Source organism: Ursus americanus, chromosome 6 (assembly GCF_024610735.1).
Source record: "Ursus americanus isolate L20-20 chromosome 6, mUrsAme1.1.p, whole genome shotgun sequence".
In the NCBI taxonomy this organism is placed as follows: domain Eukaryota; kingdom Metazoa; phylum Chordata; class Mammalia; order Carnivora; family Ursidae; genus Ursus; species Ursus americanus.
The window spans coordinates 68,766,720-68,782,517 of NC_142132.1; the positions used below are offsets into that span (position 1 = coordinate 68,766,720).

The following is a 15,798-nucleotide window of genomic DNA, read 5'->3' on the forward strand; positions in this document are numbered from 1 at the left end:
CCGGGGACAGCCCGTTGCTGGCCAGCGGTGCGAAGTGCCAGGGTCCAGCAGAGGGGACGTCAGCCACTGTGCCATGAAGGAAGCTCAAGGGTATCCAAACAGACTCACACAACCACAATCCATCTCAGGGGCCCTTCCTCGTGGCCTGCCTCACGAACGGGAAACTCACAGAAGAGGGAAACCGTGATTTCACCGGGACTTCCATGAGGGAAACAGGTGCACGGCAGGCAGCACCCAATTTTCTTCATGGGCATGGCCAGCAACAGTGAGGAACTTTCTCCAGGGTTCCCCGTGCTTGCTACCATCTTGCCTCACTGTCCCTTAAAAAGCTGTTTTCCCGGAAGGCTACAGATGGATTTGCGTGGACAAGTGACGGACACATGGGTTGCTGTGGCTCGCCACTCCCCGGCACAAATCCTTCTGCAGAGTTCTTCACAACTGTTCAGTGGTTTTGTGTCACAGGAGCACACCTCGGCGTAAAGCACAGCCATCCCACGCTAACCACCCAGTACAGACTAAGCCACCTCACGAAGACTCTGTACTTGCAATAGGGAGCCACTTACTTCTTTGGAAAATGAAATTTCACACGGAATGGTGGAGCATGAAGAAAAAGAAAAGGCATTCTGGGAAATATCAAGAGATCCCTGAGCACCTGCTTCCAAAGAGAAAAAAAAAAAAAAGTGAAGGGAAAAGAGAAAAAGGAAAAGAACAACGCTGCCCACAAACACACCCGATCTGGGCCAGGCGGCCCACGGGCTTCTGTTTTTAGGTCGTGCAATGATGTTCCTGCAACTGGGGGTGTGTTTGCAAATAAGAGTCCAGAGGCTAAAGCCAGGGTGCGAGCCGGCTGCCTGTCTCCATTCCCATACCATGGAGGGGGTGGGGGGGGGCACTGACCCATTGGGGAACCGGCTGCTGCCCCTGCCTCCAGCCCTGCATGGCTCTGCAGAGGGACCAGCCGGGGCAGCATCGGCTAGAGCCAGTTTCATTCTGAGACACACAGGCCCACGGGGCAAGAGCTAAAAATAGGAGAAGGCAGGAAGAGTTCACGGCTGCAGGGCGAGAGCAGAGGGGCTGGCTCAAGTCCTGTTCTCTCCTCGGACCCATCAGCAGCCACAGCAGCATAGCCCAGTGCTGCAGAACCCTGATGCCAAAGCGACCTCAGGGATTGCTGCCCCACGTCCTCATTCGGCAGGCTTGGGAGAAGATTCTAGAATTCACTTGCCTGGTGCATTTACAGAACCAGAGTGAGCCCAACGCCCAGGGCCCCCTAAGCCTTATATCTGTATCCACGTACAACTCACCCACAGGGTGTCTGCCCTCAAGTTCTTCTCTGGAGCTTATTTAGAATTTCACAGTCAAAGCTAACAAGTCTGCTGACGTAACTGCAATGCCCTGGAAAATCCTTAGCAGCAAATTAGAAAAAGCAGAAGAAATACACCACTCCCAGCCGCTCTTTAAAACTACCCGGAAGTGCCAGTTGAGAGTTCAAGAAAAAAACCTACAAAATGCAGTCAAGACAACTAAACAGAATCCAGCACCTAAAACCATCTCTAGGAATAGACCCTGAGGACATGAATGATGGTGACCCTGGCTGCAGAAAGCACCCGCTGCTCATTCCACGTACGTGTACACGTGTATTTAATGCGCATCAGAGTACGGAGGAGACGCTGGCACTACGTCTCTGCATAAACACACGCACACATCCACACGCACATATATGACTTTCGTGTTCTGGTATTTTGAACGGTGATCCACAAATGATTTACAAAACTCAGCTAGCCAAAATGACTCAATGCGTGAGGATCTCAGAGTATAATAATTCTAAGAGGCTATTTTATTGCTGGCACGGATAGCCATGGCTTCATCAATTAAAAGAATCTTAATTAGGAAGCCTATTTCTTCGTGGCCTCCCTTTCCAGAAATAACGAACTTCCACCTAGAGACCATCTTGGAACAGCACTGTGGAATGTGCTGCTGCCGGATGAACACAAGCGTGAGTGCCACACATGCTTGCACGGCAGACACTAGCAAGAAGTCCAAGTTTCCACGAGTTCAACCGAGGGGCCGGGATCGAGACGAGAGCCCGGGGACACACCTGGGGGACCCAGACCCGTGGGCAGAATTATTTCAGTCCCATTATGTCATCACTATGAAAAGGGACACATAACTCAGAGATATGACCGGTTGTAATGCAAGTGCCTACTTAGCCAAACTGCTTACCCAACTTCATAACTGTTCCACCCATTTCTACGATTTCATAATATTAGGATTATGGACGACTGGCTAAATCTGAATTGATGCAAACAATGAGGACATATCTTATGGATGTAACAACTGCGACTGCAATCTCTCTGGCGTGCAAATTCGTTCCACGGAGAAAAGTTTTAAAAAGGCTCCAGGGACTGACGTGGATGGAGTGGCGTCTCGAGGTCGGAGTTACACCCAACCCATCACCAAAAGGAACCAACTGGAGTCAAAGATGACACGCAAACATTCTGAAGCTAGAAACCGACGCAGCATAGAATTCCAGTGCGGTCAGCTCGCGGGGAGCCGCACCCGTGGCCGAACGGTTTATTCACCAGGCTGGCTGGGCCCACCTCCCCCTCCTCAGCTGCTCTGACAAGGGGATGTGAGCAGGGTGGCCAGGGACACTGAACACAGAAAAAGACAGCCCTGAAAAGTATCCTGCCCTCTAAGGAAGGGGCTCAGGTGGCAAGCCACACCCATCAGAAGGCAATGGGCTGCCCGGAGCGTGTTTCATGGAACCTGTGTGGCTGACAGGTGTGGGACCTGTTTCTTTGTAGAAGTCTCCAACAGAGCAGATTTCCTGTCCCTGCGTTAACTAAGGACACTTATTTAAAGGCTAAGGATTCAACTGCATGACTTCTGAGGAATGCATCGTTCAAACCCAAAAATCTAAATAAAAGTAAACGCTATTTCCCAGAGGATTAGAGAATTTCTCAAACCACAATGCCAAAGGATTATCTGCATCTTGGAGTTTAAGGCCATCTATAGGACTGAAGGAAAACGATCTGTCGACCATGCTAATTCATACATTCTTGCAGCAAAGATTTACCCAACACTTCCAATGCACACAACAACGCACTAGGAGCTGTGAAGACAGACGTGAGAAGAGGAAGCAAGGTGTAGGAAAAAAGTACAGAAGCGTCTAGAGGGGGGGAACTGCCTGACAGAATCATCCACCGTAAACAGTAGGAGAGACTAATCAGAGGAAGAAGGAGGGATAATGTTTAACCAGGGAAGACGTCCCGGTGAAGGTGCCGCAGCTCAAAGCAGCACAGCACGACCCGCCCGAGACACACGCGCACACTCCGGACTCTCCCTTACCTTTCCCGTAGAAGAACTTGCGGTAATAGTAGGCCCCGAGGTCAATGTGCTCTATGATGTAGCGCTTCACTTTCTCCCTGTGAATGGGCTGGTTTTCTCTGGGCACTTCCAGGACGGAGACGCCTGCGTTTGTGCAGTGGGAGCTCAGAGAGGACTCGAAGGAGCAGCCTTCCCCAGAACTGAACGATGACGAGCTGGCCCGAGAGAGGGCGATCCTCCTGTCGCCTTCCCCGCCGGTCTCGTTCCGAAAGTAAGGACAACTCAGGACGAGCTCGTTGCTTTTCCCGTCGCCTTCATCGGCATCCAGGTTCTCCTTGGAGTTGAGATCCTCCTTGCTCCCCAAAGGGGACTCACAGTTGCCCGTCTGGCCTGCTGGCATCTGGGTCTGGGATGCTGCCGAGGCCCCGGTGGTGATATTTTTCCGCTTCCCCACGTTGGCCCTCGTAGCCATGGCTTCATTGATATTAAACAAAATGCTCTGGACATCATAATGTGCAAAACACCGCTGACAATTCCAAGGGCGAACGCCCCGCTCCAGACGCCCGTCTTCCGGGTCACACGTGAACTTGAAAGTTTCGTGTTCACTTTTAACAGTCCGAAGCTTCCGGAAGAGGGACGTTTCCACCGACTCCGACTTTAACCTTCGTTTGAAAGGCTTGTCCCTGTCTCTCCCCATGAGGAGGGCACTGTCCATGTAGTCTAATCCTGAGATGCGGACAAATTCTCCTCTAGAAATCTGTGCTGCGGCGTGGAGGCTGGGTGAGATCGCAGGATCGCAGGGGAAAAACTCAGGGAACCCAAAAGGGGCCATCGCTTTGTGGTCGTAATTCTCTACGCGGTACCCTCGGAGCATGGCAAAGAAGTTCTCACCAGACAAGCCCTGCCGGTCAATGGACGATGTGCTTCCATACTCGCGGTGGAGGGCGGCCCCGGTGTTGGGGTTCACTGCGTTTTGGTCTAAGACATCTTCAGCGTCGATGTCGCTGATGGTGACATCACTATTGCTTCTCTGTCTTATGGGGTGCAGTCCTCTTTGAGGAGAGTGAACGAAGATGTCTCCAATGGTGTACTTCGCCTCCACAAAGTCCAGATCGAGCTGCTCCTCTTGCTGGCCATCGCTCTGGTCATTTTGCCCATTGTGCGTGATGGATGTGACGCTTTCGTAACTGGTCTGCGACCGGCTTTCCCACAGCGCCTTGCAGGCTAGCTCCTTGGAGCAGTCCTTCTTGGGAGGCCACTCGCACACTCTTGCTCTCACACCCATCTTGGGCACAGCTGGGGTACCGTTAGCTGGTCCACCACTCTCGGTGGAATTTGGCACATTTAAAGAAGTGGCAGGGCCCATGTTGCCATTAATGGCTTTAAATTTTCGAGCAAAATAATCATCAGACTGCATGATTCTGGGAGGATCCTTGAACTTCGAAGAGGCTCTGCCAAGCTTGTGCTTCTCTTCTTGTGACTGCCTTGGGTCACTCATGTCTGCCGAGCCAAGAAGCTCCAAGTCTCACCAGCAAGACTGAGCTGAATCTAATTACATTGTTATTTACAATGCGATCATAAATGCAGATATAAAGCCTTCCTCTATAGTTGTATTTTCTCTTTTTAACCAAAAGCAAACAACATCCTCAGAGTACGGTTTCTCCAAAACCGGCTTGCTTCTCAGTTGCTGAAATACTTTTGTATACCTCTGTCCTTTTCAAGAGCATTCCTTAAGACATCTGACCTTGAGTATTTCCTTCACCTGAATTAAAACACAGAAAATAACCATTAACAATTTTTGTAGCTGAAGTTCAATACACTTTACATATGGTTTCTCATCTGTCCTTCTCTCCAACTTCTGCCCATCCCCAATTCCCCCGAATTGTCACGAAGTTTCACGTCTCCATTGTTCATACGGCTCCTTCTCTCTGGAACATTCTGCCTTCTCACTCTACTTGGCTGGCTAGACTTTATACCCCAGAATCAAGCAGCACCCTCTCCAAGAAACTTTCCCTGAGCCCACATCTGAGCAAAGAGTGCTTCTTCTGTGTTCCCACAGCACCCACGTCTACTACACTTAACGCTAGCAGATCTCCTTATACTCTTACTGACTGGTTTACTGACCAGTCTCTTCCACTAGCTAACTTCAAGCTCCTCTAAGCCAGGAACGTAACATGCCTTTCATCTCCAGACCAACCTTAGCTGTTAATGTGTCCTGGCTGAAATTAAATAATCAAACAGCATTTCAATGAGTTATAGAGTAACACAATGGTCGTGTAATTTTTTGAGGATTATTATACTTTCTTTCAAAATATTTAAATTCAAAATGTCCAGCGGCAAAATGGTGAATACCAGGCATTAGCAAATGAGTTTCTAGAACGTGGTCTCTCAATCAAGTAAGAACTTGCAGAGATCCCCGTTAATGTGGGAAGGAGCCTTGAAGAATTTGGTATCTGAGCAAGTGAACCTTTCTAGTTCATCATGCCACTAGCAATTTGACAAATGTGCAGGGGTAAAATAAAAGCATAATTTATCTTTATGGTCAGTAGAAACTTGACATTTAATCGACTTTTTTCTTTAATTACAAATAACTTTTTCAATTTATTCTATCTTTAATTAGACAAAAATATTTTCCAGGTATATCGTCCCAACTTATGGGAAATTTACTACTTGTTGGCATAAGAATGAATGAACAACTCTAATTCTTCTGAAAATAATGATGGTAATAAAGGTATAACATAGATAGATGATTTCCCTCCATCCTCACCAAAGCATAAAAAACAACTGCAATTCTGTTAGGAAATATTAAAATTTCAACGAGCTGAATAGTATTAGAACTTTTTCCAATGGGTTATTATTTTTTTTTTACGTAATCTCTGCTGCCAACATGGGGCTCAAACTCATGACCCTGAGACTGAAGAGTCACACGCTCCACCGACTGAGCCGGACCAGGTGTCCCTCCAAGGGGTTCTTAATGGCCTTGAGATGAACATGTGGTAGTCCCTTGGAATAACTGATATTTTCTTATGGCGGCCTGCTTCTCCCTCAATGGAAAAAAATCAGTCCGGACATGATAAGATGCTGTCTGTTCTCAGGGCAACTTCATAACTGAGGAAATATAATGATATTCTAGGAATTGGTAAACAAAGAGAGAAAGCACAATCAGAACTTCAATGCACCAGATCAGTGTCTGTCCGTGGTTCTCAGAAAGAGAAGGGAGATGACTGCATCTTACATATGTCACTTGGAATCCTTGTGTTGAAAAGGACCACAGATGATTCTGAATTATAGTTATTTCCTCTACAGTTTAGGCTATTACAGAATCCTTTCCTGGAAACTGAAAACTGACAACTGATATATGAAAGAAAACAATTTTAATCTCTAAATTCTACTGATAATTCTGCTGCTCTATGAACATAACAAAATTTGAAAGCTTACGAATTACTTCCAAAGGCTGGTACAGAGTTATGTGAATTCTCAGCAGGCGTTAATAGGACATTCATCCTCTATTAATTTGTAAGTATCCTGTCACGGAAGGAAGAACCATGCCCAATGACACCACCAAACTGTGTACTTTCAAAAAATATAATTAGTACTCGGCACCTTAAGATATTAGAACAAAATGCGCCCCAAAAAAAAACTAGGAAAGAAGGAATGAATAAAGATAAAAGCCAGGAGCGCCTGGGTGGCGCAGTCCTTAAGTGTCCGCCTTCGGCTCAGGGCGTGATCTCGGTGTTCTAGGATCGAGCCCCACATCGGGCTCCTCCGCTGGGAGCCTGGCCTCTTCCTCTCCCGCTCCCTGTGCTTGTATTCCCTCTCTCGCTGGCTGTCTCTATCAAATAAATAAATAAAATCTTTAAAAAAAATGATAAAAGCCAAAATTAATAAAGGAAAAACAAGGTGGAAGGATGGACAAATCCAAGAGGTAATTTTTTTAAAAAAGAGCGAGGAAACAAATAGATCTACTCCTTCCCAAGCCTGAGAAAGGAAAAGAGAGAAAGAATAGTATTATACAAGTTTGGAAATGAGAAAGGAAACATGACCATAAATACAGGAGATTAAAATTAATATTAAGTCTAAAAGAATTATACCATAAGCAAGTATATAGCAACAAATTTGAAAACACAAAGGAAACTAATGATTTCCTAGCAAACCACAAATTCCCAAAACTGATCCAAGAATGGAAAAAAAAAATTTTAAGAATGGAAAATTTAAACTGATGATCACTGAAGACAGCAGAAACATAATGAATCCCTCCGTAAAAACATGGCCAATGTATAGATGAAATGCGAAGAGCCATCTTAACCATGACTTTGAAAGTCTTTTATCCTCCCTGGCCACACCTGGCCCAACCCCACCCTGCTTCAAGCTGAGCAAACCAGCACCTCCCCACAGGGGTAACCCACTCACCACACCCCCTGGGGCAGCTCTGGGGTTAAGCCATCTGCCAAGAGAAGTATGAGACAGGAAACCTTAAAGCCGGGATGAGCGAGGACAATGCATGCACTGAATAATTACTTCCAGAAAAACAAACCATTTGAAAATCAATATTCTGAGCATTCACATCCCTTACATTTCTAACGTTATCATCGTTTGTAATAGACAGTATTAAAAATACAAAATCTTTATTCCATAGATCGCCCATAGACATGGAAGACAACACACTGTCAAAAAATAATAATTATTACTTTTAAACATAAATAACAGAAACAGTTAAAAACAGATGAATCTGTGCTGAATTGTATTATTACACTTGACAAAAAGCACAGAAACAAGGGCAAACTCAGAGCACACAAAATGGTTCCCCAAAGAACTCTTCTGAGAATATTCCTTCAATTATGATTTTTAAAATTTGTGGTGTATGATAAGAACATTAGCTGTAGCAGGCAGCAACTGATTTTTCCTGTCTGTTCCCCTTTATTCTCCTGAATCCCTCTGGGCAATCTTACCTCTAAAACCATTTAATTCCTGTGGGGCTAACTCCACCCCCTAATGTGACCCAGGTTTGACCAATGAAAGCACAGCATCTCCCGGCTACAGTGATTGGTCCAGGGATGAGCCCAACAGCCAGCCAGGCCAATGACAACCCTACCAGGAAGAGTTCGCCCAGCACTGATGCTCTGATTCTTGGCAGAGCTTGGGTGGTAGGACAGAAATAGGGAACTGCTGGGCTCGCCCTGCCCATGTGACTGACAATGGGGCCAAAAGCATGGAGGCTGAGCCTCAGGAGGGAAAGAAGGAATCCAAAGGATAGAGCTCTTGACTCCAACTGGAAACCAGCACTACCCATGGGATTTTTCAATTGCTTGTGCCAATTAATTACCCTTTTTGGTTTACTCAGTAGATTTCGGTATAGTCCAGATCTATTTTAAATGTTCTGAGAGACCACAATTAAAACCAGTTAAAGACCAAGGACAGTAAATTCAGTGACCAAACACTTGTACTATGTTGCAGACTGTCTGATACATAAAGAAATGAATTGAAATTACAGTTCCGGCATTCGAACACAATATCAAAACCAGAGCTTCCTGGGCAAGGTCCCTGCTCTAATATTACAAATGTATACCCTTGAACACATTTCCTGTATGCCACTAACAATTCAAAGTATTCAAAGCCAAAAAATTCCTGACACGGTAGCTGATTAGTAAAGTTGCAGCAGACCCTCTCCTGCCAGCTACCCTCCTTAAGCCACATTTTCCAGCTGCCATAGCTCCCCAAAGTCAATCTCCCTATTGACAGAATCAGCCAGCACCTTCCTTTTAAAAGTACTACTAAATATTACTAAATACAAAGTATTTAAATACAAAGTATACTAAATACAAAGAGCACCTTCCTTTAAAAAATATTACTAAATAACAGAATTTTTAATGGCGGCTGTAAAAAGAAAACACTTCAAAACAATTACAGCACTTGTTTTTAAATAAGATAAATTAGAAATATTAAGATCATGCAATTAAAAAAATATTATAGCCCTCAGGGAAAAATTAAAATCAATGTCTTTGAAAGCAGACAGTAAGAAGGAATGGCATAGGCTCCAAACAGGGAGAAACACAGAAAGCAAAGAGTGGAGGAAATGAAAACTAAAGCATGAGCTGGAATGACCTGTGAAAATAATCCAGAACCTAGGGGTGAGGCTTTGGATTATAGGGAGACACAGACATGCACATGCGTGCGCACACACATGCACACACACCCCTGCCTCAGTGAATCATATTCGCCCTGCAGGGCTGTAGATGGAAAGCTGCGGATCTGGGGCCACATGCCTGCATTATAGGCACCTGGCACATAAGGCTTTTCTGCCTCTCTCACTATCTTCACTTTTTTGCAAGTTCTAACTTTCCACCTTTGTCTGTTACTATGCAGCACTCAGCTGAAAAGGGTTTTTGTGTTTGTTTTGTTTTTGAGAGAGAGAGAGTGAGTGAGTTGGGGGGGGGTGTGCAGAGGGAGAGGGAGTGAGATTCTGAAGCAGGCGCTATGCTGAGTGCAGAGCCCGACTCAGGGCTCGATCTCACGACCCTGAGATCATGACCTGAGCCGAAATCAAGAGTCGGACGCTCAACCGACTGAGTCACTCCGGCTCCCCACAGCTGAAAAGTGTTTGAAAGACAGAAATCTGCACTCTTAGTTGCAGGTACATGAATGTAATGAAGGTATAATCTAGGAAGCTTCCTCCAAACATCGGTCTCCAAATATATTCCTTGTACTGACCAGCTATTTATATATCCTCTGTGCTCAAATTCCCTCTGACTCTCCAGTGCAGGGCGGCATGCCACCCAGCCTCACTGGGGTTGCTAGATACAGACTGACAGGAGACAGGAAAAGGATGGCATCTTAGAGGACAGCCCGCAGGAATTAGGGTAGTGTAACTGGCCCCCAGACGAAGCACGGAGCTCACAATAATTATAGTTGTGCATCCTTACAGAACAGGAGAAAATGCAATTCTTCAAAGCACAGAACTGTGTTTAAATAAAGTCTTTTTGGGTTTCTGGTGAGTTTGTGAGGCTAATATGAAAAGCCTGGGCCAATTATCCAGCTCAGACCTGATCCCTCTCTCTCCCACCCATCTCCACAGCAGCCCTTTGAAAGACCTTGATCTCTTCACACTTCCTGCCTCAACATCTTAGCAAAAATTGCAGCTTCTTACTTCTCAGGAGGAAAATAAAGTCAGTAAATCTCACTGGTCTTCTGTCATCACTTAACAAATGTGCCCACTTCTGAACTTGTCCTTCCATGTCTGCCCTTGGTTGGCAATCAACTGGGGGGGGGGGGCAGAAGGAGAGGGAGAAAGAGAATCTTAAGTAGGCTCTATGCCCAGCATGGAGCCTGACTCAGGGTTCGACCCCACCACCCTGAGATCATGACCTGAGCCGAAATCAAGAGTCAGCTGCTTCACCGACTGAGCCACCCAGGCACCCCAAAACTTGCCATCTTTGTTAAGATAAAAATCCAAATTCTGCCTTACAAGTCTCTTCCCAATCTGTCCTGCTCAGTCTGCAGCCTCATATCTTGCGGTCCCCCTCCTTGTCCTCTGTGCTGTGGCCCAGACACGCTGAGCGCCTTTCCAGTCTTCAAGCAGCCCACTCTCCGTGCCTGCAGCTGAGCCGTCCCTGGAAACAGGGCTGACACTGCCTGGGCCCAGCTGACAAGGCTTCGCCCTCATCGCTCTCATCCCCGACTGGGTGACCCTGCAGCACGCTCCCGTGGGGCCCTCTCTTTCCCAAACACCCCCTTCCTACACCTTTACGCCACAAGGCCCAGAACTGTGTCTGTTCAGTTCACTCCGTACCTGCTGGGCCGGGCACGCTTTCTTGTGTGGGGTAGATGTTCGATAAATATTATTAAATAAATGAATAAATTGCTAACCGCACATGTTAGGCAGTAGTAACCTTTTAGAAGATAAAATATATGACATTTAAACGGAAAGTTCTTACAGTTACAGAATCTACTGCCATCATCAAAGTTTAATAATTTTGCAGAAACATGTTCATTACAGAAACTCAGATAAACATGGACAGTTGATAACTCTTCGCAGGATGCTGTTTGTGCCAAGGCATGCCCAGATCCTTACACGAACAGGTTACCTTGATCACAGAAGTCAACAGCTAGGCCACTCTGGAAAGAGCTTCTCCACCCCCACCGCTGTCCCAGCCAAGTGAGGTGGTTCCAGACGTGCCTTCTCATGGTGCGGAAGGAAAGCATGCCGCACTTCATTTTCTAACCATCTCCGCAGCGGCATCAACCAGGCTCACGGCCCATCCCAGACACGATGAGAAATGAGGAGACCCAAACAGCCGACCCCCCATCAGTCTCTGTCCTGCTCAGAGCCGGGCAAAGCGGCTGATGGTTCGCAGCGCGCCACTCTTCTCGGGCGGGCGCGGTGCCAGCATCCCGGGGCTCTGGATGCATGCCCACGAGTGGTATCACTCCACCAAAGGACAGCAAAGGGAAAGCGTGCAATCAGAGGACCTGGTCAGACGGGCGCCTGGGCCTCACGTCCGAGTCAGAGACGAAGCCGCGTGACCCGCAGAACCCCTGCATCTGAACAACCCTGCATCTGCTCCTGTCCTTCCCCTCGGTGATTTTACGTTGTTCCGTCCTTCAAACAGACGGTAAAACACTGGTATGAGAGTTCTGCGGTGTTCTCCAACAAAAAGGCCACGGTATTTTTCCACACACGAGACAGAAGTGTTATTTCATCAACTATGAGGGGGTAAAATAAAACAGACCCCAGTATGTGTGTATAATGGGCACCACCCTGACTACTGGCCCTGTCCTGCCTTAATTAATGAAGGTACTTCTTAAGGGTATCTTAAAACATCCTACATGCCTAACGTCAGGGCTAACTGAACTCACACTGCCAACTTGGCGTGGTTAAAAAAATTAAACATCAAAAAAAAGGAAGTCATTTAATTCCTTCTTTAGGCCTTAATAAAGAGACTTAATAAAGACTAATAATCTGTAGGCGGGCTGAATCAACAGCACCGAGACCCAGGTAACTCCCCCCACCTGGACACTGGCCATTTGCCAAGACAGGAGAAGGTGCAGAGCTCACCTCAGAATGATCATTAATTAAAATGGACCTCGAACATGTTTCTACAGCTTTCTTCCTTTCTCTGAGCTCATGTTGGATGTCAAGGACATTGCCCCTCCCCCCAGAGTTTCCAGTTATTCTTACTTTTCACCCAATTCTGTGACTCTTGCTCCCCAGTAAAAATGGAAAGTTGTCACTAGCACTCTGTGGGCACTTGACAAAACTCTACATGTGATCCTGTGTGACCACACGGGTCGTGGGGTGGCCTCCAGGGATGCCGGGGCTAGCTCGGAAAGGCAGCAACCCACAACTTAAGAAATCCAAGAATTTCAGAGCTTGAGCGAATAATCTGTTCTCATGCTAATGGTCTTGGCAATAATTTGTAAAGGATAGAACAGAGAAATGGAGAAAATGCAGTATTTAAGCATAATTGTCTTTCGATAAAATGTTTTTCAAAGTTTTCCATGAGACATCAGTGAGTCTTTAAGACCAATATTACAGTTATAATTGAGCCACTTATCAGGATTGCAGCTGTAGCAAATGGATTGAAAACCACAAAATACACAAATTATGAGCCTCTTTCAAGGCAAAAAATGGTTAAAATTATATGGCAGACTTATAATAAAAGCCTAACTACTGTAAAAATGCCTATTTTTCATACTCATATTCCATCAGCTCTAATACTAACATGTATAATTGGGCAAGGGATAAAAGGAGGAACACACTGCCCCCACTTTTACCCTCTCTGTGACCAGGAAGGCAGGGGAAGAGCTGAGGTGTGCCTGCACCAAAGTCTGAGCGCCTGAAATGCGTTCACCATAAAATCACTGCGTTCAGGGACATTCGGCCTGGCATTAAGTGAAGTTACGGCTAAAGGGCTATAAAACAATCCATTAACTCAAAGTCTTATCATCGTAGACTGCGAAAATCAAGGAAATGAGACAATTTGACAAGTGGGCCGTTATTAAGGATTAATGGTCATAAATGGTCATAAATATACAAGTTCAATAGTCATCCTTTTGACTGCTAAGTTTTTGGTAGATCTGGACTTGAAAATTAGCTCTTAGATATTTATCTTGAACTAAACAATGGGAAGGTAAACATTCTGGGGCATGAGAATATTAAAAAGAGGGGCGCCTGGGTAGCACAGCGGTTAAGTGTCTGCTTTCGGCTCAGGGCGTGATCCCGGCGTTCTGGGATGGAGCCCCACATCAGGCTCCTCTGCTATGAGCCTGCTTCTTCCTCTCCCACTCCCCCTGCTTGTGTTCCCTCTCTCGCTGGCTGTCTCTATCTCTGTCGAATAAATAAATAAAATCTTAAAAAAAAAGAATTTGAATATTAAAAAAACAATAATAAAAAATGAATAAAAAGAGCAAAATTTGGGATTTTGTAACTAATAGGGGTAACGTAAGATTTGTAAGGCGCATCCAATCTTTTCTTGGTGGAATGCTCACATCAGTATTAGACTATTAATTTTCTGAAGTACTCCACGTCGCTATTTGGAGAATTTCTCAAGTGATGTGCCCAGAAAAGCTGATCCCCTTGGTGGAATTAAGGATTTTTTTTCATCAGAGTAAAGCAGGGACCCCAGTGAAAAGCCTAAAGGATTTGGTCTCCATTAGAACCCTACATTTCTGAGTCTACACTGAATTATAATCCATGGTGGATAAAAGGGCCAAACCAAGGTCTGTGCTCTTGTGTGACTTTCTAAGTGAGGCAGCTGTAAGCTCCATCGGAGCAGGGCCCTGATCTATCCTATTCACGTTTATACCCCCAGCCTCTAGAGTCACGCTTGGCACTTAGTTGGCACTCATGATTAACTTACATCCATTCATCTAAGTTGAAATGGTTGCAAACCAAAGTACCCCAACGTCCTGAGTCGACATGTCATCACGGCACATTCATGGGACACAGTGATTCTTGATTCTGTTTGCTTTCCTTGCTGGATCCTCCTCTGGTCTTCTTTAAATGCCGACGATACTCAGAGTTTATTCTAGGCTGCCTTTTCTTTTCTTTTTTTTTTTTTTTTAAGGTTTTATTTATTTATTCGACAGAGATAGAGACAGCCAGCGAGAGAGGGAACACAAGCAGGGGGAGTGGGAGAGGAAGAAGCAGGCTCATAGAGGAGGAGCCTGATGTGGGGCTTGATCCCAGAACGCTGGGATCACGCCCTGAGCCGAAGGCAGATGCTTAACCGCTGTGCCACCCAGGCGCCCCTAGGCTGCCTTTTCTTAATTCCATACATTGCCTTGCACAGTTCTAGCAGTTTCCTATGCCATCTCTAGGCAGATGACTCTGAAACCTATCCACAAGCCCAAAGACGTCTCCTACAAAACACTGTCAGGTTGAGTTATGATAGCTTATGTCCTCCTGCCCATGCCCTCTGCACCCGCCCCTCCTCCACCCAGCTCAGGAGTGGCACCACCATGCACCTGCCGCCCAAGTCCAGCGTGCTCATCGTGCCTTCCCTCATGGTCCACATCCATCCTGAGGCCAGTCAGTTCTACCTTCTGAAGGTTTCCAAATCCACGTACAACTTGCTATTTCAACTGCCCCCACCACAGTCAGACTACTCCCTTATTTTTCTTAGATTATCATAAATTCCTTCAATAGTCCCCCATTTCTGTCACGATAAAGCCTGACTGACATAAGGTAGCAAAGGTCACTTATGATCCAGTCCATGAGGAGGTGCCTGGCCCCTTCTCCAGCTGCTGAAACTCCACACACCATGTCTCCTGGGCATTTTCTTTTCTTTTCTTTCTTTTTCTTTTCTTTTAGAGAGGGAGTGGGGGGGGGATCTTAAACAGGCTCCATGCCCAGCGTGGAGCTCGACATGGGGCTCGGGATCACAACCCTGAGATTATGACCTGAGCTGAAATCAAGAGTTGGATGCTTAACCGACTCAGCCACCCAGGTGCCCCTGTCCTGAATTTTCTTATGCAAGGTGCTCTGCACAGGCTTCTTCTCCCACCCAAAGACTCTTTGAGACTCTTTCCCTCTACCTTGATGCCAGGTGTTATTAGTCAGACCTCAATCCATATGTTGGGTTAGCTGGAAGCCTTCTCAAATCTTAATATTGGTTCTAACTTGTCTTCATTTGGACTCCAATAGGACCCCGCACCTTCTTCCTTACCATATGTTATTCTCAATGTATACCAGCCCATGCACTTGTCCCAAACCTCCCCTAAACTCTAAGCACTGTGAAGGCACAGACATGTCTTTGCACATGGGCACTCGGCAAATATCCAGGATCTACCACATGCTAGCAAGTTACACATTGTCTCTAGGCCTCAATTTCCTATCTGTAAAATGGGAATGATTTTATCTATTTCAAAGGATTATTCTAAAGAGTCAATGAAATGTAGATGCAAAGTGCTTATCCCTGAGTTTCGTATATGGTAAGATCTAAAAATATTAGCTGACAAAGCTGTTTTACG

At 46.0% G+C, this 15,798-nt stretch overlaps 1 protein-coding gene across 9 annotated transcripts in view; it reads right to left on the minus strand.

The window, feature by feature from the left end:
* SIPA1L2 (signal induced proliferation associated 1 like 2) overlaps nucleotides 1-15,798 on the minus strand; it is a 212,949-nt gene that overhangs the window by 101,793 nt on the left and 95,358 nt on the right. For all 9 annotated transcript variants that reach the window (XM_087863121.1, XM_045783693.2, XM_045783690.2 and 6 more), the window contains one exon: nucleotides 3,352-5,092. In XM_087863121.1, coding sequence (XP_087719247.1) covers nucleotides 3,352-4,828 — 1,477 coding nt within the window. In that variant the 5' untranslated portion in view covers nucleotides 4,829-5,092. The remainder of the gene's footprint in view (nucleotides 1-3,351; nucleotides 5,093-15,798) is intronic.